The sequence below is a fragment of the Lynx canadensis genome, chromosome B1, assembly GCF_007474595.2.
Source record: "Lynx canadensis isolate LIC74 chromosome B1, mLynCan4.pri.v2, whole genome shotgun sequence".
Classification (NCBI taxonomy): domain Eukaryota; kingdom Metazoa; phylum Chordata; class Mammalia; order Carnivora; family Felidae; genus Lynx; species Lynx canadensis.
Genome location: NC_044306.2, coordinates 142,654,863 through 142,681,253, shown reverse-complemented (window position 1 = coordinate 142,681,253; position 26,391 = coordinate 142,654,863). Strand labels below are relative to the sequence as shown.

The 26,391-nt window shown below is 37.2% G+C and overlaps 1 protein-coding gene across 1 annotated transcript in view; it reads left to right on the top strand.

Annotated features, from left to right (window-relative positions):
- MRPL1 (mitochondrial ribosomal protein L1) overlaps positions 1 to 26,391 on the top strand; it is a 98,739-nt gene that overhangs the window by 41,218 nt on the left and 31,130 nt on the right. Inside the window, exon 7 of the mRNA XM_030313623.1 lies at positions 13,895 to 14,001. Within this exon, the coding sequence (XP_030169483.1) occupies positions 13,895 to 14,001 (107 nt within the window). The remainder of the gene's footprint in view (positions 1 to 13,894; positions 14,002 to 26,391) is intronic.

Here is a 26,391-nt window from a genome sequence, read left to right as displayed (position 1 = left end):
CGTGAGAAGTACATAATATAAATGAACCTCAATAATTGGCTCCCTACAGTTCCTAAGGTAGCTGTTTTTTCTCTGTAATTACTTTAGGGGGGATTCATTATTTTTCATGCCTTCATAAATCATTTCTACCTTCATAGCTCATTTATTGAATAAGCACATAATAATTGAGTACCTACTATGTGCCACGCAGTGCACTTAGTACTGAGGGTTGAAAGCAAAAAGATAGTTCCCATTTTGAAGGAGATAAAAATTGAGAGGTGAGAGAGACGAGAACAAACTGCTGCACTAAAATGCAGAAAGTGTACTAGAGCACAGTCTCCAAAGTGCTGAGAGAAGTGAGGGACTATGTAGAATCAAATTATATAAGGAAGATTGCAGTTAAATTGAGAGGTTAAGCATGAATAAGTATTTTCTACCTGGAGGACATTCCAGGTAGAGAAAATGGCTTGTACTAATGCACAGAAGAATGAGAAATTCAGTTGTGTTCAGGAAATTATAAATACCTTTCTGTCATTTGGTACATAATGTTGTATCAGATAGCGGTGGTCAGTGGGGTTAGACAGTGATAGGCAGTGGGCCAGATCTTGGAAGGCTTTGTGTGATGTACTGTGGAGATAGATTTTATCGTTTTTGCAGTTGGGAGCCATTGAAAAATATTGTTCAGAAGAATAGTGTAAGATTTGCATATAAGAATGACTGTATGTAGAAGCTGTGTAAGTGATAATGTGGGAATGGGAAAATGATGAAACTCAACAGAGACCAGTAGGAGGCTAATGCAGTAGGCTAAGTACAAGATGAGTAAGGACAGAATCTGAGCAGTGGCAATGAAGACGGAGAAGAGGAAGGCTGTTGTGAGATATTGAGGAGGTAGAGTCAACAGGAATTACTGATTAGATGCAGGGGGTAAAGGAGAGAGAGAGAAATGTATAATGATTCCCTAATTTCTGTCTTGACTAGCCCAGTGTATATTATGAAATATACAGGAGGTGAAACAGGTTTGAGCATGATCATAATATCAGGTCACAGAGGGAAGATGAAGATAGGTTGGCACAAATTTATTCTGTTTTCCTGGAAGTCACTATTAAGATGAAGTAGGTTGTGGTAGATAAATGTGCACATTGTAATATCTGTAGCAAGTAAAAAACATACACAAAGAGAGAAGATTAAAACTAAGTAGAGGAATAAAAAATTAAAAACTTACACTAAAATATTTTTGCTTAAAGAAAGGCAGTACAGGAAGAATAGAGGAACATATGAAATGAGAGAAATAGAAAACACATCCAAATAAAGACCCAAATCCAGCCATACCTATAGTTTTGTTAATTTTGGAAACAGGGTGAATGAACACTCCAACCAAAAGGCAGAGATTATAAAACAAAGAAGAAACAATTCAGTTATATGGTGTGTACAGAAGACACACTATATTCAAACACACACATAGACTGAAAGTAAAATGACAGGTAAAAATACACCATGAAAACAGTTAAGCATTAGTGACTTTGATTGACTATATTAATACCAGACAAAATAGACTTTTAAGACAAGGACTGTTAGGAACAACCTTATGCCAATGAAATGGGCAAATTCTTTGTAAGACCCAAATCACCAAAGTGTTGAGAAGATAATAGAAAAGCTACATAGATCTATATCAACTAAAAAAACTCATGTAGTAATTTACAGCTTCCCACAGTGAAAAGTTCAGGGTCACATGACTTCTTACCAGTGAATTCTATCCAACATTTAATGCAAAAATAACACCAATCCTTCACAACCTTTTTAAGAAAATAGTGGGGAAGGAACACTTAATGAACTCTAATGAGCTCAGCATTACCCTGATATCAAAAGTAGACAAGGACATCACAAGAAAAGAAAACTACAGACCAGTATCTCTCATGAGCATAGAAGCACAAATTCTTTTTTTTTAAAACATATTTATTTATTTATTTATTTTTAGAGAGAAAGGGGGAGAGGGAGGGAGAGAGACCAAGCAGGCTCCACACTCAACATGGAACCTGATGCAGGGCTTGATCCCCGACTGTGAGATCTGACCTGAGCTGAAATCAAGAGTTGGATGCTTAACCAACTGAGCCATCCAGGTGCCCCAGAAGCACAAATTCTTAACAAAATATTAGCAAATTGAGTCCAGTATTATGTATGTATGTATGAATGTCTATAAAGGTTAGTGAATATTAACTAATAAGGTTTATTCTAGGATTACAAAGTTGGTTTAGCACCTGAACATCAATATATATCATGCTAATAAAGGACATAGACCTTAAGATCATCTCAGTAGATGCAAGGAAAACATTTAACAAAATCTAACAGCCATTCATGCTAAGAACTCAGAATATTAGGAATAGATGTGAACTTCAACTTGAAAAAGCACATCTATGAAAAACAAACAGCTCATATCATTCTTAGTGATGCGATCATTTTAAGACTGAATGCTTTCTACCTAAAATCAGGAATGGTAAAGATTTCTACTCTCATCACTTATGTTCAACATTGTACTGAAGGTCAGTGAAATAAAGGGCCTACATATGGGAAAGGAGGAAATAAAACTGTCTTTATGCCCAGAAGTTATGATCTTAAGTGAGTGAATACTAAATGAATTTAGTTGAGGTTACAATATATAAGATAAATACACAAAGTCAACTGTATTTCTATATTAGCAATAGCTAGTCAAAGTGAAATTTATAAAAGAGCTCCTTTCATAAGAGCATAAAAAAGTCAAATAAAATACTTAGGAATAAATTTAGCAAAAGATGTACAAGCCCTTCTCACAGAAAACTGCTAAATGTTGCTGAAAGTATCAGGAAAGGGACATGGCATTGCCATGGATTTGAAGGATGATACTGTTAAGAGGGAATTTTCCCTAGATTTTCTATAGATTTAGTGCAGTCCTAATCAAGCTCCCAGAAAGCTTAAAAAACTTTTTTATTTCTTTTTTTTGGAAATTGACAAACTTTTTCTAATATGTAAGTGGAAATACAAAGGACTTGGAATAAAAAAATGATTTTAAAAAGGAAGAACAGAATTGGAGGACTTGCATTACTTGCACTGCCTTTTAGTGCTGCTGTAATCAGGAAAGTGTGGTATGGCATAAGGATAAATCAAATATTGAAAGTTAAAAAAAAATAGACCCAAGCCTAAGGGAGAACTGATTTTTGGTAAAGGTACCAAGGTTATGTGGGGAAAGAATAGTTTTCAATGAATGTTTCTGAAATACTAGATATCCTTTTCCTCACATCAAACACAAAAATTAATTAAAAAGGGACACAGATCTAATTATAAGGGCTAAAGCCATGAAATTCTAGAAGAAAAATTTCTAGAAGAAAATTTTTATGGTCTTGGATTAGGCAAAGATTTCTTAGGACACAAAAAGCATAAGCCACAGAAGAAGAAATTGCTAAATTGGACTATAAAAATTAAAAACTTTGCTCATGAAAAGACACCACTAAGAAAACAAAAAGCCACAGATGAGGGTAAAATATTTGCCATGCATATATCAGACAAAGGATTTATATCCAGAATATACAGAGAATTCTTATAACTCAGTAAGAAGACTGTCAACCCACCTTTTCAAAAAGGGACAAAAGAACTGAACAGGCAGCTTATAAAATAAGATCTTCAAATGGCCATTCATTTGAGATGATGCTCAACATCTTGGTCATTGGGTAAATGCAAATTAACATTAACAAGCTTTGGTAGAAGATAAAGATATAGAAAAAGGAATATGTAAGGTCAAAGGGAGAAGATTTTATTTGTTTTGGGATGGAATTGGCCTAAAAACTAAAATCTGCATCATTACCCTCAATCTATCACTCTGTTCTGGTTTCTGATTCTAACTGTACACTATATGTTTTCAATATTCTGTCAGAACCTTCACTTCAGTATGTTTTAACGCAGAACTATTTCTGTTTTCTTCTCAAGCTGTATTCTTTCACATTCATCATTAAACATCACTATGATATCAGACTCAAAATTATGAAGTCATTAATTTGTTCATTTTTTTTTTAACTTTTAAAAAAAATTATTCGTTTTTGAGAGACAGAGACAGAGCATGAATGGGGGAGGGGCAGAGAGAGAGGGAGACACAGAATCCAAAGCAGGCTCTAGGCTCTGAACTGTCAGCACAGAGCCTGACATGGGGCTTGAATCCACGAGCCGTGAGATCATGACTGAGCCAAAGTCATACACTTAACTGACTGAGCCACCCAGGAGCCCCTTTGTTCATTCCTTCAGCAAACATTTGTCCTTTTGTACTCCTTACAAATTACCTACCTACATTTAGATAGAGATTTCTAGTAGGTGATTGGAGATCATGAGAAAAGTTGTGTCTGGATATATAAGTTTGGCAGTTATCAGAGGATAAATGGTCTTTAAAGCCACATGTGATTGAATAGAAAGAGAAGTCAAATGACTGAGCCCTGAGCCCTAATCTTTGTATATCACCTAGGTGAGGGTGGTGGCTCAGCCAACAATATTGAGTGGAATAGCCAGTGAGAGTATGTTTCAGACAAGTCAGAGTATTTTAGGAAAAGTAGAGATATACTGTGAAATGCTCTTGACAGGTCAAGTCAGAGGAGCACTGAGAAATGATAATTGGATTTGTCATTGTGAAGATCATTGGTGACCTTGACGGTACTATTTTCAGTGGATGATAACCTGATTGATGTAGGTTTAAGAGAAAATAGAAGGAGAGGAAATAGAGAAAGGAGAGACAGCTGTTTCGAAAAGTTATACTTTTTTTGTTTTAATTTATATCCAAATTAGTTAACATATAGTGCGATAATGATTTAAGGACTAGAATCTGGTGATTCATCCCCTACATATAACACCCAGTGCTCATCCTAACAAGTGTCCTCCTTAATGCCTCTTGCCCATTTAGCCCATCCCACCTCTCACAACCCTTCCAGTGCTCAGTTTGTTCCCTATATTGAAGAATCTCTTATGTTTTGTCTTCCTCCTTGTTTTTATATTATTTTTGCTTCCCATCCCTTATGTTAGTCTGTTTTGTATCTTAAATTCCACATATGAGTGAAGTCATATGGTATTTGTCTTTCTCTGACTAATTTCACTTAGCATAACACACTCTAGTTATATCCACGTTGTTGCAAATGGCAAGTGTTCATTCTTTCTGATTGCCAAATAATACTCCATTGTGTATATGTATATGCCACATCTTTATCCATTTGTTTGTCGATGGACATTTGGGCTCTTTCCATACTTTGGCTATTGTTGATCGTGCTGCTATAATCATTGGGGTGCATGTGTCCCTTCGAAACAGCACACCTACATCCTTTGGATAAATACCTAGTAGTGCAATTGCTGGGTCATACGGTAGTTCTATTTTTAATTTTTTGAGGAACCTCCATACTGTTTCCCAGAGTGGCTGTACCAGTTTATATTCCCACCAGCAGTGCAAAAGGGTTCCTCTTTGTCCGCATTCTTGCCAACATCTGTGGTTGCCTGAGTTAATTTTAGCCAGTCTGACTAGTGTGAGGTGGTATCTCATTGTGGTTTTGATTTGTATTTCCCTGATGATGAGTGATGTTGAGCATTTCTTCATGTGTCTGTTAGCCATGTAGATATCTTTTTGGAAAAGTGTCTATTCATGTCTTTTGCTCATTTCTTCACTGGATTATTAGGAAAACTATAATCTTAAGGGAAGCATTGAATGGTTGCTGGAAGGTACTATGAAGTTGGAGACTTGTTTTATTTTAAGATGGGACATCTTAGGGGTGCCTTGGTGGCTCAGTCAGTTGAACATCTGACTTTGACTCAGGTAATGATCTCACAGTTCATGAATTCTAGCCCTGCATTGGGCTCTGTGCTGACAGTGTGTGGAGCCTGGAGCATGCTTCAGATTGTGTGTTTCCCTCTGTCTCTGTCCCCCCCTCCCCCGCTGATGCTCGTTCTCTTTCTCTCAGAAATAAATAAACTTCAAAACAAAACAAAACAAAAAGAACAGGGGTGCCTGGGTGGCTCAGTCGGTTAAGTGTGTGACTTTGGCTCAGGTCATGATCTTGTGGTCCGTGGGTTCAAGCCCCGTGTCTGTGCTGACAGCTAAGAGCCTGGAGCTTGCTTCACATTCTTTGTCTCCCTCTCTGCCCCTCCCCTGCTCATGCTCTATCTCTCTGTCTCTCAAAGATAAATACATGTTAAAAAAATTAGAATAAAAACTTTTTATCTATTTTCTTTCTGTTTTTGTTTTTTAAATATAATTGATTGTCAAATTGGCTAATATACAGTGTGTAAAGTGGGCTCTTGGTTTTTGGGGTAGATTCCCATGGTTCATTGCTTACCTATAACACCCAGTGCTCATCCCAACAAGTGCCCTTCTCAATGCCCATCACCTCTCCTCATCCCCTCTCCCCCACCCCACCCCCCCCAACAATCCTCAAATTGTCTTCTGTATTTAAGAGTCTCTTATGGTTTGCCTCCCTACCTCTCTGTTTGTAACCAGTTTTTTTCCCCTTCCCTTCCCTCATGGTCTTCTGTTAAGTTTCTCAAGACCCACATATGAGTGAAAACATGATATCTGTCCTTCTCTGACTGATTTCACTCAGCATAATGCCTTCCAGTTCCATTCATGTTGCTACAAATGGCATGATTTCATTCTTTCTCATTGCTAAGTAGTATTACATTGTATATATAAACCACATCTTCTTTATCCATTCATCAGTTGATGGACATTTAAGCTCTTTCCATAATTTGACTTGTTGAAAGTGCTGCTGTAAACATTGGGGTAAACGTGCACCTATGAATCCCTTGGATAAATTCCTAGTAGTGCTATTGCTGGGTCATCGGGTAGTTCTATTTTTAATTTTTTGAGGATCCTCCACACTGTTTTCCAGAGCGGCTGTACCAGTTTGCATTCCCACCAATAGTGCAAGTGGTTCCCGTTTCTCTACATCCTGGCCAGCATCTGTTGTTTCATGAGTTATTGATGTTAGCCACTCTGACTGGTGTGAGGTGGTATCTTGGTGTGACTTGGATTTGTATTTCCCTGATGATGAATGACATTGAGCATCTTTTCATGTGTCTGTTGGCCATCTGGATGTCTTCTTTGGAAAAACGTGTATTCACGTCTTCTGCCCATTTCTTCACTGGATCATTTGTTTTTCGGGTGTTGAGTTTGGTAAGTTCTTTATAGGTTTTGGATACCAACCCTTTATCCGATACATCATTTGGAAATATCTTTTCCCAATCTGTCGGTTGCCTTTTAGTTTTGTTGATGGTTTCCTTTGCTGTGCAGAAGCTTTTTATCTTGATGAGGTCCCAATAGTTCATTTTTGCTTTTAATTCCCTTGCCTTTGGGGATGTGTCAAGTAAGAAATTGCTGCGGCTGAGGTCAAAGAGGTTGTTGCCTGCTTTCTCCTCTAGGGTTTTGATGGTTTCCTGTATCACATTCAGATTTTTCATCCATTTTGAGTACGGTGTAAGAAAGCAGTCTAGTTTCATTCTTCTGCATGTTGCTCTTCATTTCTCCCAGCACCATTTGCTTAACAGACTGTCTTTTTTCCATTGGATACTCTTTCCTGCTTTGTCAAAGATTAGTTGGCCATGCATTTGTGGGTCCAATTCTGGATTCTCTATTCTATTCCATTGGTCTGTGTGTCTGTTTTTGTGCCAATACCACACTGTCTTGATGATTACAGCTTTGTAGTAGAGGCTAAAGTCTGGGATTGTGATGCCTCCTGCTTTGGTTTTCTTCTTCAGTATTGCTTTGGCTATTCGGGGTCTTTTGTGGTTCCATACAAATTTTAAGATTGTTTGTTCTACCTTCAGGAATGCTGGTGCAATTTTGATTGGTATTGCATTGAGTGTGTAGATAGCTTTGGGTAGTATTGACATTTTAACAATATTTCTTCTTTCAATCCGCGAGCATGGAATGTTTTTCCATTTCTTTGTGTCTTCTTCAATTTCCTTCATAAGTTTTCTATAGTTTTCAGCATATAGAACTTTTACATCTTTGGTTAGGTTTATTCCTAGGTATTTTATGGTTCTTGGTGCAGTTGTACATGGGATCAGTTTCTTGATTTCTCTTTCTGTTCCTTCTTATTGGTGTATAGAAATGCAACCCATTTCTGTACATTGATTTTTTACCCTGTGACATTGCAGAATTCACGTATCAGTTCTAGCAGCCTTTTGGTGGAGTCTTTCAGGTTTTATATGTAGAGTATCATGTCGTCCGTGAAAACTGAAAGTTTGACTTCTTTGCCCATTTTGATACCTTTAATTTCATTTTGTTTTCTGATGCTAGGACTTCCAACACTATGTTAAACAACAGTAGTGTGAGTGGACATCCCTGTCGTATTCCTGATCTCAGGGGGAAAGCTCTCAGTCTTTCCCCATTGAGGATGATATTAGCTGTGGGCTTTTCATATATGGCTTTTATGATGTTTAGTTATGTTCCTTCTATCCCAACTTTCTTGAGGGTTTTTATTAAGAAAGGATGCTGTATTTTGTCAAATGCTTTTTCTGCATCCATTGAGAGGATCATATTGTTCTTATCCTTTCTTTTATTAATGTGATGTATCACATTGATTTGTAAATATTGAACCAGCCCTGTAGCCTAGGAATGAATCCCAGTTGATCATGGTGAATAATTCTTTTTATATGCTGTTGATTTCGATTTGCTAGTATCTTGTTGAGAATTTTTACATCCATGTTCACTAGGGATATTGGCCTTTAAGTCTCCTTTTTTGAGGGGTCTCTGTCTGGTTTGGGAATCAAGGTAGTGCTGGCTTCATAGAATGAGTCCAGAAGTTTTCCTTCCATTTCTATTTTTTGGAACAGCTTGAGAATAATAGGTATTAACTCTGCTTTAAATGTCTGGTAGAATTCCCTTGGGAAGCCATCTGGCCAAGGATTCTTATTGTTGGGTGATTTTTGATAACTGATTCAATTTCTTCACTAGTTATGGGTCTATTCAAATTTTCTATTTCTTCCTGTTTGAGTTTTGGAAGTGTGTGGGAGTTTAGGGATTTGTCCGTTTCTTCCAGGTTGTCCATTTTGTTGGCATATAATTTTTCATAGTATTCACTGATAATTGCTTGTATTTCTGAGGGATTGGTTGTAATAATTCCATTTTCATTCATGATTTTATCTGTTTGGGTCTTCTCTCTTTTCTTTTTGAGAAGTCTGGCTAGGGGTTTATCAATTTTGTTTATTTTTTTTTTAAAAACAGCTCTTAGTTTCACTGATCTGTTCTACTGTGTTTTTGCATTCTATATTGTTTATTTGTGCTCTGATCTTTATTATTTTTCTTCTTCTGCTGGCCTTGGGGTTTCTTTGCTGTTCTGCTTCTAGTTCCTTTAGGTGTGCTGTTAGACTTTATATTTGGGATTTTTCTTGTTTCTTGAGATAGGCTTGGATTGCAGTGTATTTTCCTCTTAGGACTGTCTTTGCTGCATCCCAAAGGTTTTGGATTGTTGTGTTTTCATTTTCATTTGTTTCCATATATTTTTAAATTTCTTCTTTAATTGCCTGGTTGGCCCATTTATTCTTTAGTAGGATGTTCTTTAACCTCCATGCATTTGGAGGTTTTCCAAACTTTTTCCTGTGGTTGATTTCAAGTTTTATAGCATTTTGATCTGAAAGTGTGCATGGTATGATCTCAGTTCTTTTATGTTTTTTGAGGGCTATTTTGTGACCCAGTATGTGATCTGTCTTGGAGAATGCTCCATGTGAGCTCAAGAAGAATGTGTATTCTGCTGCTTTAGGATGAAAAGTTCTAAATATATTTGTCAAGTCCATCTGGTCCAGTGTATCATTCAGAGCTGTTGTTTCTTTATTGATTTTCTGTCTAGATGATCTGTCCATTGTTGTAAATGGAATATTAAAGTCCCCTGCAGTTACCACATTCTTACCAATAAGATTGCTTATGTTTGTGATTGTTTTATATATTTGGGTATCCCTGAATTCGGTGCATAAACATTTATAATTGTTAGCTCTTCTTGGTGAATAGACCCTGTAATTATGATATAATGTCCTTCTTCGTCTCTTCTTACAACCTTCAGTGTAAAATCTAGTGTGTCTGATGTAAGTATGGCTACTCCAGATTTCTTTTGACTTCCAGTAGCATGATAGATAGTTCTCCATCTCCTCACTTTCAATCTGAAGGTGTCCTCACGTCTAAAATGGGTCTCTTGTAGACAGCAAATAGATGGGTCTTGTTTTTTTTTTATCCATTCTGACACCCTATGTCTTTTGATTGGAGCATTTAGTCCATTTAAATTCAGTGTTATTATTGAAAGGTATGAATTTAGAGTCACTGTGTGATCTGTAGGTTTCATGCTTGTAGTGATGTCTCTGGTCCTTTGTGATCTTTGCAACATTCCACTCACAGATTCCCCCTTAGGATCTGTTGTAGGGCTGGTTTAGTGGTGATGAACTCCTTCAGTTTTTGTTTGTCTGGGAAAACCTTTATCTCTCCTCTATCTGGATGACAGGTTTGCTGGATAAACGATTCAGTACATTTTTACTATTCAGCACATTGATAATTTCCTGCCATTCCTTTCTGGCCTGCCAAGTTTCATTAGATAGGTCTGCTACTACCCTCATGTGTCTACCCTTGTAGGTCTGGAGAAGGGGCTGCCTGGTTTGTCAGTGTCAGTCCTGCTCCACTACATATGCAGTTATCAGGCACAGAGGGGTGTGGTTTGGTGTAGGCCGGTCCTGTGGGCCCGCTGTCTGTTCCCTGAAGCTCCACCTTGTTGGTGATGGGGTGAGAAATGACGACACCCCAGTCTCACCACCACAGACCTGGTGTCCCAAATGACTCTGTACAGGCCATCCTCACAGTGCCACTGGTGTGAATGAGGCAGTTTGTCCCATTCCGCTAATCCCGCACCTCCCTGGCACTTGGCTGGAATTTAAACCTTGATGTCTTAAAGGATCCTGCCCTGTGAGCCCCAGTCCTGGGAAAGAGCCGCTTCTATGCTGCCTCACAGTGCTGGGCACACGGTTTGTCCTGCTCCACTGACTCTCTTGCCTCCCTGGCGCTTGGCTGGGATTTAAACCCCACTGTCTTAAAGGGCCCCGCTCCGTGCACCCCAGTTCCAGGGAAGTGCTGCTCTGTGCCCCGATATATGGCCTCTGGCTGGCCGGCACAGGCAGTCATTGTCCTTTCAAAGGTCATATGCCTTCTTCCCACAGCACTCCAGGGAGTGGATTGCTTTCTCCCACTGTGGACTGTGCCTCTGAACTAGTTACCGAGCCCAGAGCTGACTCACCTCCTCCTCAGGTGCCTGAACATGGCAGCCGGCCCTGGTGCGGAGAAAGCCCTGCAATTAGAGACTGGATCCTTGTGTGTCCTGGTCTGTTGTTTTTCTCTTGTCCAGATACAGTCCTGTGCTTCCTCATCCTCTCTTATCCCTTTGTGTCTCCACAGAAGGGGATCCCTCCCATCTGTGCCTAAGTTGCCCTTTTTATCTCTCCCAGTTTGCAATCTTGCACCTATGGCCTGCCAGGTTCTCCCCATGGGTCCCTGGAAACGTCTTTGTCACTCTGCAGCTTGGACTTTTGGAATTCAAAGTCCTGTGGCCTCAATACTGCTGTGTTTGAGGGATGAGGGAACTTTGGGTCCCCCTACTTTTCCGCCATGTTGGATCGCCTCCTAAATAAGGTTTTACTCTAGCCCCAAAAAACGAAGGTAGACTCTTACCCAGGACCCCACACTTTTTACCTACTTTCATGTGAAATTCACTTAACCTGCTTTACCATAAAAAAGGGAAAGGAACTGGGAAAATCTCAAGATTTATCAGTAGAAATAATAATCACAGTCTAGAGGCAGCTCATTATTACTCAAATGGCTACAGAAGCTGACATGAAAAAAGAGCTAAGAATTGAAACTAAATTTATTGGATTCTAATGTCACTTTGTCCTCCATTATGGTAGAAAGACAAAGAACTGGATGTAGAAAGGAGAAAAATGAAATCAAGTTAAAAATTAAGAATATTCAAAGGGTCACACTGAAGACTTCAAAAATAAACTCCACCTTCCTACTGTTTAGTCATTAACATTTAACTCAAATTTAATGTATAAAAATACATGTTTTTTTATGTTTCATGACACGGTAACTTGAAAAATTTTCAATTTTCTACATAGAAAATGTGAATTATTTTAAGAACAATAAATATTATGAGAAATGTGTGACTACCAAAAAACACACCAGTCATATATGTCTCCAAAAATTCTCCCCATGATAAGTCAACATGAAGATCTCATTCTATAGAGAGCACAGTATATCTTCAGCATATAACTTCCGAGGATCATCTGGGGAGTTGTTCAGGAACACTTCACTGTGAATGAAAGCAGTTATCCACAAGGAACTTACAATCTAATTGTAATTGATAGGGAGAAAAGGGACGGGCAGATGGAAAAACTAGTATAAAATGCTACTTTTTTAGTATAACATTCTGATGTAGCTAGTACTAAACCATATGACCACTAGTGTAATATAAACAGCAAGATGCTAATAGTGGTCTACAAAAAAACAGGTACCTGGTTAAATCATCTGTATCTCTGCTTACATTTCTTTCTTAAGAGTAGTGCCTTACACATAGAGCTCAAGAGTTATTTTGACTAACCTGAATCGATGACCACAACACCTTCCTTCCTGTCACTATAAATGAAGAGTCTATCTTAATACCAGAGGCCAACCCTCTTCATTTGTGCACTGGATTCCCCTCTCCTTTCTCTCTGCTACATTGTCAGTTTTCTTAGACGCTTTCCTAAATCATTGTTGTCAGCTTACAAACTTGGTATAAAATCTCCCATCTTTTTATTTTAAGTTTATTTATTTTGAGAGAGAGAGAAAACCCAAGTTGGGGAGAGGCAGAGAGAGAGGAGAGAGAGAAAGGAGAGAGGAGCCACTTAGATGCACCAGTAAGTAAAAAGTTCTTAGAAGATTTCAAGACTTTGCTGTTAGTTTTTTATCATAAAAAATCTTACAGATTTTAATTTGTCCTTAATTTTTTTTTATAATTTTTTTTAACTTTAAAAATTTTTTTATTTTTGAGAGAGAGAGAGAGAGAGAGAGACAAAGCATAAGTGGGGGAGGGGCAGAGAGAGAGGGAGACACAGGATCTGAAGCAGGCTCCAGGCTCTGAGTTGTCAGCACAGAGCCCGATGCGGGGCGCAAATTCACAAAGAGATCATGACCTGAGCCAAAGTTGGATGCTCAACTGACTGAGCCACCCACGTGCCCCTGCCCATAATGTTTTTAAAGTATGATAAGTATCATCCTTGCATATACTTATCTATTGGTTATTACTGTGCAACAATATTATCACAAATTTAATGGCTTAAAATAGCACACATTTTCTATCTCGTGGTTTCTGTCTGTTAGGAATGTGTGTACAGCTAAGCTGGGTCCTCTGCTTCTGTGTCTCGTAAAGCTTCAAAGTATCAAGGCTGTGGTTTCATCTGAGACTTGACTGTGGAAGGATCTGCTTTTGGACTCATGTGGATTGTTGGCAGGATTCAGTTCCTTGCAGGTTGCTAGATTGAGGGCTTCCTTTTCTTGTCTTGTGGCCCTTTTCATATGTCTACTTACAACATTGCAGCTTGTTTCTTCAAAGCTAGTAAAGAAGAGAGTCTCCTCCAAGATGGGCATTACAGTTTTATGTAATGTAATCAAGTACATATAAGCATTCTGTCTCTTGGTTTAGAAGCAAGCTGCAGCACCCATCTACACTCATGGGGTGGAGATCATGAAAGGGCATAAACACCAGGAAATGGGCATCTTGGGGCCACTCTAAAGTCTGTCTGCCACAGCTTGTTTGCTATATCTTAATACCTGATGAATGTTTCTCTTATTAAGTAGTTTTTGTTACTTGTTTATATGTAGTGATAACTTTGGATTTTTAATTTTTCTAACCAGAGTCCATTGGCCGTGACATCCCCAAAATGCTTGAATTATTTAAAACTGGACATGAAATTAAGGTAGATGAAGAAAGGGGGAACTTTCTCAAGACCAAAATAGCAACAGTAAGTTACAATGGAAATTACTAAATAATCATTTTTTTAAATTGTTTAAAACGTGACTGTTAAGTGACAAGTCCTTCAAACTTGTTCTTAGCACTAGTATCAAGAATAGCATTAAATATACAGATGGATAATTTTTTATTCTATAGGTTGAACTTATAAATTTGAATAGTACTTGAGAATTCTTTCATGTGCCCTTCAATGGTAATTACTTGTACTTTGTCTTATTTGATTATTCTATATATGTATTTTTTGCTCTCTAACATTCTAAGCTTATTGAGAGTATAGTTAGATCTTGTATATCCCTTGTGGGACATTGCATAATGCTTAGCCCATTGTAGGTATTTAATACTACTTTAATGGAATTGAGTAATTTGCTTTATTTTTATGAATTGTTTTCATTATCCCTGCTTGTGTTTTAAAAACTGTTTGCCTACTTATAGAAGATCCTGGAACTCAATTTCCAAAGCTGTTTTTAGGACGCTTTTTTTTTGAAGGGAACATTCTGCAAGATTTCTTTTATTTTGAAATAATTAAGGATTCATGTGAAGTTTATTTTAAAAAAATTTAGCATTTATTTATTTTTGAGAGAGGGGTGAGACAGAGCATGAGTGGGGCAGGGGCAGAGAGAAAGTGGGGACACAGAATCTGAAGCAGGCTCCAGGCTCCTAGCTATCAGCACAGAGCCTGACATGGGGCTCGAGCTCACGGACTGTGAGATTATGACCTGAGCCGAAGTTGGACACTTAACTGACTGAGCCACCCAGGTGCCCCGAGAACATTGTTATAGATAATATCCAGTTTATAGGACTGTGTTTTTAGATATGTAGTTATTTGTTCAAATCTTCTTTATTTTTAAGTTCATTTATTTTGAGAGAGAGAGAATGTGTGTGTGGGCTGAGGTGTGAGGTGGCAGGGGCAGAGAGAGAAAGAGAGAGAGAGAGGGAGAGAGAGAGAATCCCAAGCAGGCGATAGCATGGAGCCCGGTGCTCCATGAACTAACAAACCATGAGATTGTGACCTGAGCCAAAACCAAGAGTTGGACTCTCAACTGACTGAGCCACCCAGGTGCCCTGCTAATATCTTATTTTATGCTAAAGAATCTCAAAATATTTTTTTTCTGTTCAGTAACCATAGGAATAATGGTGATATTGATAGTAAAAATTTAAAAGTGCCTAGCAAGTGCCAGGCACTATTCTAAACACTCTTCATATATTCTTTCTTTTAATCTTCTATACTATGAGAGGAAAAATTATCAATCCATTTTATAGATGAAGGCATGGAAGCCCCAAGAAGTCAAGTAATTTTTCCAAGGTCTAGTATGAGGCAGAATAGATATTTGAACACTGGCAGTCTTTTCAGTCCAGGCTTTTTATCCAGAATCATCTTGCCTCATGCCTGGAATTATTTGAATAGCTGTTATTCCTCTACTCATCCTGCTCTTAAGAGGAATTCTGTGTTAGGGGGTGCCTGGGTGGCTCAGATGGTTAAATGTTGGACTCTTGATTTTGGCTTAGGTGATGATCTTAGTGTTCATGAGATTGAGCCCCACACTGGGCTCTGCACTGGCAGTGTGGAGCCTGCTTGGGATTTTCTCTCACCCCCTTTCTCTTTCTCTCTCTCTGCCCCTTCCCTGCTTGCTTGCTTTCTCATTCTCTCTCTCAAAATAAATAAATACACTTAAAAAAAAAAAGAGGAATTCTGCATTATAGCTAGTAATCTAAGCTAGTAGTCTAAGCTAATTGAGCTATGCCCACTATAGATCATCAGAAGTAGAGAAAAGGCACTCAACTTGTTTTATGGAAGGAGAACTTGCTTTAGAAAGAGGACAAAACAGGTTTAATCTCATCAGGGATTGGGAAACCCCTCATTGCCATTATTACCATCAAAGCCTAGTACCAGTTTGTATGGCATTGTGGTCTGCTAGAATCTGATGTTGCACTTTCCGTATTTCCAAAAAGCCCTTGTCAATATTTGTTTGGGATGACAACATCGTAATGTAAAAAAGAAAAAAATGCCAATTTTACGAGGATTTTCTAGAGCTGTAGAGACTTAGGTTTGAATACCTGTCTTACTACTTACAGGATAGCAGACTTTAAACAAGTTTCTTAATGTTGTTGTGTCTGGATTTCCTGACCTATAGAATTTGCGTAGCAATGTTTATTTTACAATGTGGTTTTGAAGATTAAATAAAAACTTGAAATGGTAGCAGTAATTATTTTTTCTGTATTGGTTGGACTTTTGGAGACTATAGGACATCTATAAGATTATTTCTTTCCATCTGGATCCGTTCTTTTTTGTAAGTAAGGTTTTCAGTATATTCAGTAATTAATACTTTATATGGATCCTGACTCAGTGTATAAGAAACCTTGGCATTCATTCTTCTCAACAAATACCATAGTGATTAAGTGATTACATGAGCTCTAGGTCAGACTACTTGTATCATTTAGAGATAGAATGCTTTTTCTTAATGAAAAAGAAATTAATTTCTGTGTTTAAAAAGAATTTTTTTGGATACTACATGAATGTTATAGTAGGAGATTAAGAGAGTGGGTTTTAAATTCATACTGTCTGGAATCAGAATCCTAATTCCAGATTAGAATCATGTTACCTTGCTCTCTGAGCCTCAGTTTTCCTCCATTCTCCATTTCTCCTAAATGCAAAAAGAAGTTAATAATAACACGTACTTTCTAAAATAGGAAGGGATAGATGAAATAATGACATAATAACTATAAAGCAGACTTCTGCTTTTGGCCAACATAGAGTAACAGGGACCTGATTTACTCTTTCACCTAAGACAATCACCATTACCTTAATACCAAAACCAGGCAAAGAAAATAACAGTCTAATATCATTCATAAACATAGATATCAAAATTATAAACTAAATTTTAGCCAGTAGGGCCTAGCAATATAGAATGGATATCATGTCATCACCATGTAGGGTTTACCCTAAGAATGATAACATTCAATGTTTAACTCGATGATCAGTCATTAAAATTCACTGTATTAACAAACTGTAAATCAAAAGTCATCTGATCATCTCAGTAGATACAGAGAAAACATTTGACAGAATCCAACATTCATTCCTGATTAAAAAGTCTCAGCAAACTAGGAAGAGAAGTTAATGTCCTCAACCTGATAAAGGGCATCTATGAAAATACAACAGCTGACTGACATTATACTTAGTGGTGAAAAACTGAATACTCTCCTCCTAAGATCAGGAACAAGACAAGGATATCCACTGTCACTACTTCAGTTCAGCATTGACCTAAGGATTCTAGGCAGTGCAATCAGGCAAAAAAAGAGGCATCCTCACTAGAAAGGAAAAAGTAAATTAGTTATTATTTGCAGATGATATGATCTAGCTACTAAAACAAATAAGTAGGTTAAGAAAGGTTATAGAATACAAATACACAAAAATCAATTTTGCTTCTACATAACAGTAACAATTAGAAATTAAAATTCAGGCTACCTGGGTAGCTCAGTCGGTTAAGCGACCGGCTTCGGCTCAGGTCATGATCTCAAAGTTTGTGGGTTCGAGCCCCGTGTCAGGCTGTGTGCTGACAGCTTGGAACCTGGAGCCTGCTTTGGATTCTGTGTCTCCCTCTCTCTCTGCCTTCCCTGACTTGTGCTCGCTCGCTCTCTCTCTCTCTCTCTCTTCCTCAAAAATAAATAAACATTAAAAAAATTTTTTTTTAAATTAAAATTCAAAATAATACAGTTTATACTAATACCAAAAACTAGGAAATACTTAGGGATAAATCTGACAAAAGATGTGAAAGATCCATATACTGCAAGTTTCAAAACGTAGTTGAGGGAAATTAAAGGAGATCTAATAAATGATGAGGTATACCATGTTTATGGATCAGTAAATCCAATATTGTTAAGATATCAGGTCCCCAAAGTAATGTATGGATTCAGTACATTCTCCATTAAAATTCTATTTAGCCTTTTTTTTTTATTTTTGTAGAAACTGGCAAGTTGATTTAAATGCATATGGAAATACAAAGGATCTAGAAAAGCCAAAACAACTTTGACAAAGAACAAAGTTAGCGTTCTACCTGATTTCAAGATTTATAAAGCTATAGTATTTAAGATAGTGTGATATTGATGTCAAAAAACACAAAATGATAATGGGATAGACCAGAGTGCCAAGAAACCCAAAACAACATACATATGGACACCTGATTTAAAACAAGTTGCAGAGCCATTTTTAATGGAGAAACATTAGTCTTTTCAAGAAATGGTACCAGAACAATTGCATATCTGTATACAGTAAAATGAATTTTGACCCATAACTTTGTTCCATGTATAATTAACTCAGAATGTATCAAAGACTTAAATGTAAAGCCTAAAACCATAAAATTTCTGGAAGAAAAAGTTGAGTTAGGGAATTTTTTTTTTTAGATGTGACATGAAAAGCATGATCCATAAAAGAAATTAATAAATTGCACTGTATAAAAATTAAGTGTTTGCTCTTGAAAAGACACTGTTAAGAGAATTCAAAGATAAATCACAGACCAGGATAAAATATTTACAAATCATATAACTGATAAATCCACAATTTATAAAGAGTTCTCAAAGCTCAATAATAAAACAATCCAGTTTTAAAAATCAATAAAAAAGGGTACCTGGGTGGCTCAGTAAGTTAAGCGTCTGACTCTTTGATTTCTGTTCAGGTCCTGATCTCACGGTTGTAGGATTGAGCCTCGTGTAGCGTTCTCAGTGCGGAGTCTGCTTGGGATTCTCTCTCTACCTCTCTCTCTGCCCCTCCCTCGCTTGTACTATCTCTCAAATAAATACATAAACATTTAGAAAAATAAAAATCAGCAAAAATTTGAACATACCTCATCAAGGTGTGACAAACACATGGCAAACAGATGACAAACAAACTAAAAGATGCTCCGCATTATTAGTTGTTATAGAAATACAAATTAAAACCACAATGAGGTATCACTATACATCTACTGGAATGATTAAAATTAAAAAGACTGACCATGGCAAGTATTGGTAAGGGTATGGAGAGATTGGAACACTATACTGCTGTGGCAGTGTAAAATGATATAACCTCTTTGGCAAACAGTTTGGCAGCTTGGCAGTTTAAGAAGTTTAATATCCACCTGCTAGATGATCCACTTTTAGATATTTACCCAGGACAAATGAAAACATATGTGCATACAAAGACTTTTTTTTTTTAATGTTTATTTAGTTTTGAGAGAGCGACAGAGCATGAGCAGGGGAGAGGCAGAGAGGGAGAGGGAGACACAGAATCCGAACCAGGCTCCAGGCTCCAGGCTCCAAGCTGTCGGCACAGAGCCCCATACAAGGTTCGAACCCATGAACTGTGAGATCATGACTTGAGCCAAAGCTCAGCTGACTAAGCCACCCAGTCACCCCCATACAAAGGCTTTTGAACAAATGCTTATAACAGATTTATTTGTAATAGCTAAAAACTGGAAACATTCTACATGTCCCTCAATAGGTGAATGTATAAACAATAGAATAGAATATTCTTTAGCAAAAAACACATGATTGATACATACTTTAACATGGATGAATTTAGAAAAGATGATACTGAGTGAAAGAAGCCAGACAAAAGGAGTACACACTGTATGATTCTATTTATGTAAGATCCTCGCAAATGTGAATTTGCGTAGTGACAGAAAGCAGACCAGTAGTTTCTCTGGGCATAGGTAAATGGGGAAGGATGGGAAGGCGGGATTACAAAGGACCACAGGGAATTTGGGGGATGATTGACATGTTTGTTATCCTGACTGGTGATGTGTTCATGAGTATATACATATGTCAAAACTTAATTAATTGACACTTTAAGAATGTGCAACATATCCTGAGGAATACTGTTTAGTAATAAAAAGGAATGAATTATGGATACATGCTCTGATGTGGATGAATCACAAAAACATGCTTTGTGAAAGAAATCAGACATAGAAACCACATACTATGTGATACCATTTATATGAAAAGATGAAAAGCAGATGAGGGGTTGCCTTGGGCAGGGGCAGGAGCAGTAAGTATAGGCATTAACAGTAATGTGCATGAGGGTGACATTGGGATGGTGAAGATGTTTTAAAACTGATTTATGGTGATTGTTGCACAACTTGATGAGCTTACTAAAAAGTCATTGGAAACATAAATTAGAAAATGGTGAATAATATGATATGCAAAATACAACTCAATCAAGTTAATAAATGTAGAGTATGTCAGGTATACCTCATTATAGTTACTTAAAAAAGAATAGAGGGGCGCCTGGGTGGCGCAGTCGGTTAAGCGTCCTACTTCAGCCAGGTCACGATCTCGCGGTCCGTGAGTTCGAGCCCCGCGTCAGGCTCTGGGCTGATGGCTCAGAGCCTGGAGCCTGTTTCCGATTCTGTGTCTCCCTCTCTCTCTGCCCCTCCCCCGTTCATGCTCTGTCTCTCTCTGTCCCAAAAATAAATAAAAAACGTTGAAAAAAAATTAAAAAGGAATAGAAATGTGTTTACAATTGTATGTAATATAACTATTATATGAATTTTATCTATTATCAGAGATAAAAAGATTTTAAGCAAAGTAATGTATCTTCCTTAAAAGTTTGAGATTTCCATGAGTGATGTTGGAAATATAGTTGAAAATATTGAAGATGTGAAGGTTTTTGTTCGTTTTTGCCCCCTGTGTGATATGAGGACTAGATTCAGATGCAGTATGCAGATGAAAGAGCACAGACAGCATCACATGCCTATTAGGGTTCCTCATGTGGTATCTAGAAGGAAGGAAGGTGTCTAGAGCAGAGGTCGTCAACAAGCTATAGACCATGGGACAAATACAGTTGTTGATTGTTTTTGTACAGCCTGTGATTAAGAATGCTCTTTACAACTTCAAGGCGTTGTAAAAAATAAAACAAAAAATTTGCTACAGAGATTGTATGTGGCCCACAAAGCCTGACATATTTAAATTCTGGATCTTTAGAGAAAGAGATTTGCTGACCCTTGATCTAGAAAGGTGTTTTTGGAAGAGTGACATGTATTAATTTTGTGTTTCTATTTGCCTGTAGAGGAGATTTTGATATCCCTTGTTACAATTCTCAAAGGGTCTATACTGCCACATTGCTTTAAGATCCAGTTCTAGTATTGATGGAACATGAAATTGATCTTGATTAGTTTAAGCTGGTTTTCCTTCTGTATTAATGTGATAAGTATAATCAATTGAATGATCTTTCTTAGTTATCTGACGTGAAGATTAGTATCTTGGGTGTTAGAACTCAACACTAATGCCTTTGTATATCAAAACTGCAAATGCTCTTCTAGCCAGCCAATATCTAACACTTGTCAGCAATGTTACTTACAGGTAAATTAGTTTCTTTCCTAATCTTTCCTACCATTTGTACCTATAATTTACATATTCATGAAATTGGTTGTGACTGCGTGCTATCAGATCATGTGCTCCTATCAATGAAAATGCCTTTTTTTTTTTTTTTTTCCAACGTTTATTTATTTTTGGGACAGAGAGAGACAGAGCATGAACGGGCGAGGGGCAGAGAGAGAGGGAGACACAGAATCGGAAACAGGCTCCAGGCTCCGAGCCATCAGCCCAGAGCCCGACGCGGGGCTCGAACTCACGGACCGCGAGATCGTGACCTGGCTGAAGTCGGACGCTTAACCGACTGCGCCACCCAGGCGCCCCGAAAATGCCTTTTAAATGATATGTTGAACATCATGCAAACACAACAGGTCATCACTGGAATATTTAATTTTTCAGTCAGTTATATCACTGTCATGTAGTCACCTTTTCTCGTAGTGTGAAGAATATGTTGGTTGGGGTAAAAGTAAGCTGCTAAGTGATCAAATTCAAGGGAAAGATTTTAAAGCATAAAACTAAAAGTAAAGATACACAGGAGAGAAAAAGCACATTTCTTTAACTGAGCCCTAAGTTTTAAAAATTATGGTTCTTTTCATGAAAAAGAAATGAAACTAATGTAGAGTCTTTAAAATGTTGAGACATAATTATATACCTGGCTAGTGTATATATTCTAAATAGTAGTAGTTTGATTTCAGGTACTAATTAGATCATTTTAAAAGGACTTGTATGTGTTTATAATACAGAAAAACAGTATATAATAGTCATAATTCTGCTGCCTGGACTCTGTCAACTCTGTTGACAGTTAACAATTTTCAAATTAATATATACACTTGGTTAAATTTAATCAGTTTACAAAAAGGAAACACTAAAGCCCCTCTCCCTGCAATGTTTTCTTCTAGAACTTTTATTAATAGTTTTTTGTTGGGGCACCTGTCTGGCTCAATTGGAAGAGCATGCAATTCTTGATCTCGGGGTCACGAGTTTGAGCCCTATGTTGGGTGTGGAGATTACTAAAAATAAATAAACTTTAAAAGAATAGATTTTTGTCATTCTAGAAATGTTAAAGCATAGCATAAACACCCTTAGAAAAATTTACTTACATACAAGGTATTATACCACACACACTGTTCAATACCTTTCTTTTCCACTTAAAATAGCATGGATATCTTCAAAGATGCAAAGAGATCTGCTATTTTTTTTTTTTAATGGTTGTGTAGAGTTGTATTCCCTGGTGTGCATGTACAAGAATCAGTTTGCTATTGATGGACATTTAGATCATGTCCAATTTTTTGCTATTACAAATTAATACTTTAATGACATTCTTACAAATATATATTGCTGGTTTTTGCCAAGTATACCCATAAGATAAATTTCTAGAAATAGAATGTATATTCAAAAATTTATTGTAAGTATTGCTAAATTACCCTCCAAAGTGTTTACACTAATCTGTAATTCATCAAATGGTGTGTTATGGTGCCTCACGCACCAGCATTAGATATTATCAAATGTAATCACTTTATCAGTTTGTTAGGTGATACATTACTGGTGTGTGTGTGAGTCTGTGTGTACTTTTAACAGCTTAAAAATTCCAAGGTACACATTACCATTGGTTTCTTCTTGGGTTCCAGTCTTCTGTTCTACTTGTTAAGATTCTGAGTTTCCTCATGTACCTCCCCTCCCCATTCTTGCTCCTTTTTTCTCACTTTTCTAGGCCTGCCCTGATTCTCCACCACTTTCTTTTTGTGTGTGTGGGCTCCTATGGCTCCCTTTGCTGTGGACCCTGTCTGACTCACCTCTACCATGACTTGCTAGCGTCTACTAAATGAAATTGACAAGACCTATGGTCATTAAAGGTTGACTGCTTGTGAAATTGAAGCATTTACAAACACTGAGATTGCCTGGCATTTGCTAATTACTGAAAATAAGGTCTTTTCTATCCAGTTTGGGACTGATTTTTCTGACCCATAAAGAACTAGAGATTTTCACTGCTTCATACATAAAAAAAAATCCTCATCTATTGATTTTTCTTAAACTGTATCTCTGAATAGGAAAAATTAGTTCATTTACAACCTAATTTAAAAAATAAAAAAAATAAAAACAAGAAACAACCAATTTAATGTATAAATTTTATTTAACAAATATTAAGTACTGACTCTGTGCCAGACACAATGTGATACAAAAAAAGAATAATACCTTTTTTCTTAAGAAAGATACCTAGTAGTGAGATAAGTATGGAAATAAATTATAGGAAAGTGTGATAAGTGTAAAAATAGAAATATGTATAAAATGTGAAGAAGTTGCATTAAAAAAAAAAGAGCAGTGATTTATGTAATCATAGCAGCAAGTAGGTCAAGGATGGCTTCTATGAGGAGTTTGAAAATATATACCAGGTAAATTAAAGATCGTTTTTCATAATAATACACAAAATGACAAGTGGACTGCTATACATCTCTATTGGTTCAGCTGTTTTAAGGGACCAAATAACAGTGACTTAACCACTGTAGAAACTTACTTTTCTCCCAGGTTTGAGCTAGTTGGTGGGTAGCTTAGGGTTGTTCTGTCCCAGAGTCATCCAGGGGTCAAGGTTCTTTCCCTTTCTGCACCCTACCCTCCCCCCCACCCTTGTTGTTGTTGTTGCTGTTTTCTCATCTCCCAGCATTTTTTATTCTGTGTGGTTGAATCTTGCCAATAACATGTGTAGCCTGTGTGAAGGAGGCAAGAAGGAGGTGGAGAGAAAGCATCTTTCTTTCAAGCATGTGAACCACTGACCTCATCAGTTCTGCCCGCATACCGTGCTTCAGAACTAATTGACATGGCTTTAGCCGAAGGTCTGTGCTAGCTGAGTGGCCATGTGCCCAGAAAAAACTTTATTTAAAAAAAGACTGGCTGGATTTGGGAAACAATTAAGGTTTTGGTACAGCCAAGGAGGAGCCAAGAAACCTTAAAGAATAAGAAAATGAAAGGAATTTTTGTTCATTTTGTTTGTTGTTGTATCCCCAGTAAATCATAGGTGCTCAATAAGTAATTGTTGAATGAATGAATGTACAAATGTATGAATAACAAAAGCTGCTGCCAATTGAAGATCAGTTGGAAATAATTAAAAGCCATTTTAAATGTATAGATAGTGAATCAGTGTCTTCTATTATAAAAATTTGACTGATTTAGACCTAACTTTTCAAACAATCTTAATGGAGTAATATTGAAAGTAAAAAGTGTAATTTGTCGAATTTCTCAGAATGAGAGTCAGAGTTAAGAATCCTGTCCTCTATTTATATGAATGCTTAGCCTAGTGTATATTTTGACATTACACAACAAAATTAAACTGTGTCCAGATATTAAAGCATAAACCTGCCAGAATAAAGACTTTGAAGTACTTTTCACAGGGTGCCTATTAGTATTTTATAACATACCACAAATCCATTTTATGTTAGCTGTGAGGCTTTCAGAACATGCCTTATTTTTTTCTCACTGATAGATTTCTTGTGTGATTTAACATACTTGGCCTCTAGCCTACTTTTTCAGAACACTTCTAAGTGTAATTATAGGACAGCTGCCTTGTTGATATGCTCTCTTATTATTTTCCTTTATTTCTTATTTTCCCTCATTTTAAGGTAAAAATTCTTTCTAATTTTCTATTAATATTGGATTTTCCATCTTACAGAGATACATAGAGTACTTTTATATTTATCAAATACTAAAATGTTCTCTGTCTCCTTTCACTTTGGTTAATGTTGACTGTCTCACATATTTCAGAAACAAGCATGGTAATGTTGTAGTGCTGAGAATGGTGCAGATCAAGGGACAGAACTTTTCATTAGGAAGAAATTACTAGAGCTATAAAATATGGCACATTAAGACTTGTAGTAGAAAGCGTTTATCCAGAAGAGAGGACATGTAGTATAGTTTAAAGGAAAATTTATAGTTGCTTACTTGGTGTATTTAACCTATCATACTATTTAATATCATAATGAATTATATGCCTCTCATGGCCTATTATACATACTCCTAAAAGAGCCTATAAAATCAGACCCGTGTTTCTGTATGTATGTTTTCAAATAGCAACTAAGCTAACTTTTATGTCTGAGTCCAGTTTATTAGTATCTTACATATGTAAAAGTACTTATTATAGTTTTCATAGGTTTTAGGCTTTGATTTTCAAATGAATTCTAGTTGAAAAATCTTTTGTGATTAACAAAGTTGGATCAAGTTTAAGGATAAAGACATAGATTTGCATTGTAATGAGCACTGGACCTTTTAAAGGGTGCAATGTGCTGTGAATCTACTTAGTTTCAGATTAATTTGTTTTTGTAGTTTTGGCTTCTTTATTAAGTGTTTTGCTGTCAGCACAGCAACTTGTCAGAATTTTCCATACTTTATAAAATGTGTTTGACCTTCAAAAGAATGGTTAGTGAGGGCCTACTATATATTTCCAGTTAACTTTTTCTAACTTTTCAAAGGAATTATTTTCTAGTATACAGGTACATAAGGTGAGGATTTAAAAAAAATTTTTAATTTCAGAGAGAATGCAAGCATGCTAGTGGGGAAGAGGGGCAAAGGAGAGAGAGAAAGAGAGTGAGAGAGAGAATCCCTAGCAGGCTTCATGAAGCTCAGTGTGGAGCCTGACTCAGGACTGGATCCCATGACCCAGGATCATGACCTGAGCTGAAATCAAGAGTCAGATGCTTAATTCACTAAGCCACCCAAGCACCCCTAAAGTGAGGATTTTTAAAAAAATGTTTATTTATTTTGAGAGAGAGAGCATGAGCTGGGGAGTGGCAGAGATAGGGAGAGAGAGAATCCCAAGCAAGCCCCATGCTGTCAGCACAGAGCCCAGCACAGGGTTCAATCTTGTCAACAGTGAAAACATGACCTCAGCTGAAATCAAGAGTCATATACCTCACCGACTGAGCTACCCAGTCACCCCTGAAGTGAGGATTTTTAAAATGACTTTTCAGGGGGTTCTGGGCGGCTCAGTCGGTTGAGCATCCAACTTAGGCTCAGGTCGTGATCTTGCCTTTCCTGAGTTGGAGCCCTGCGT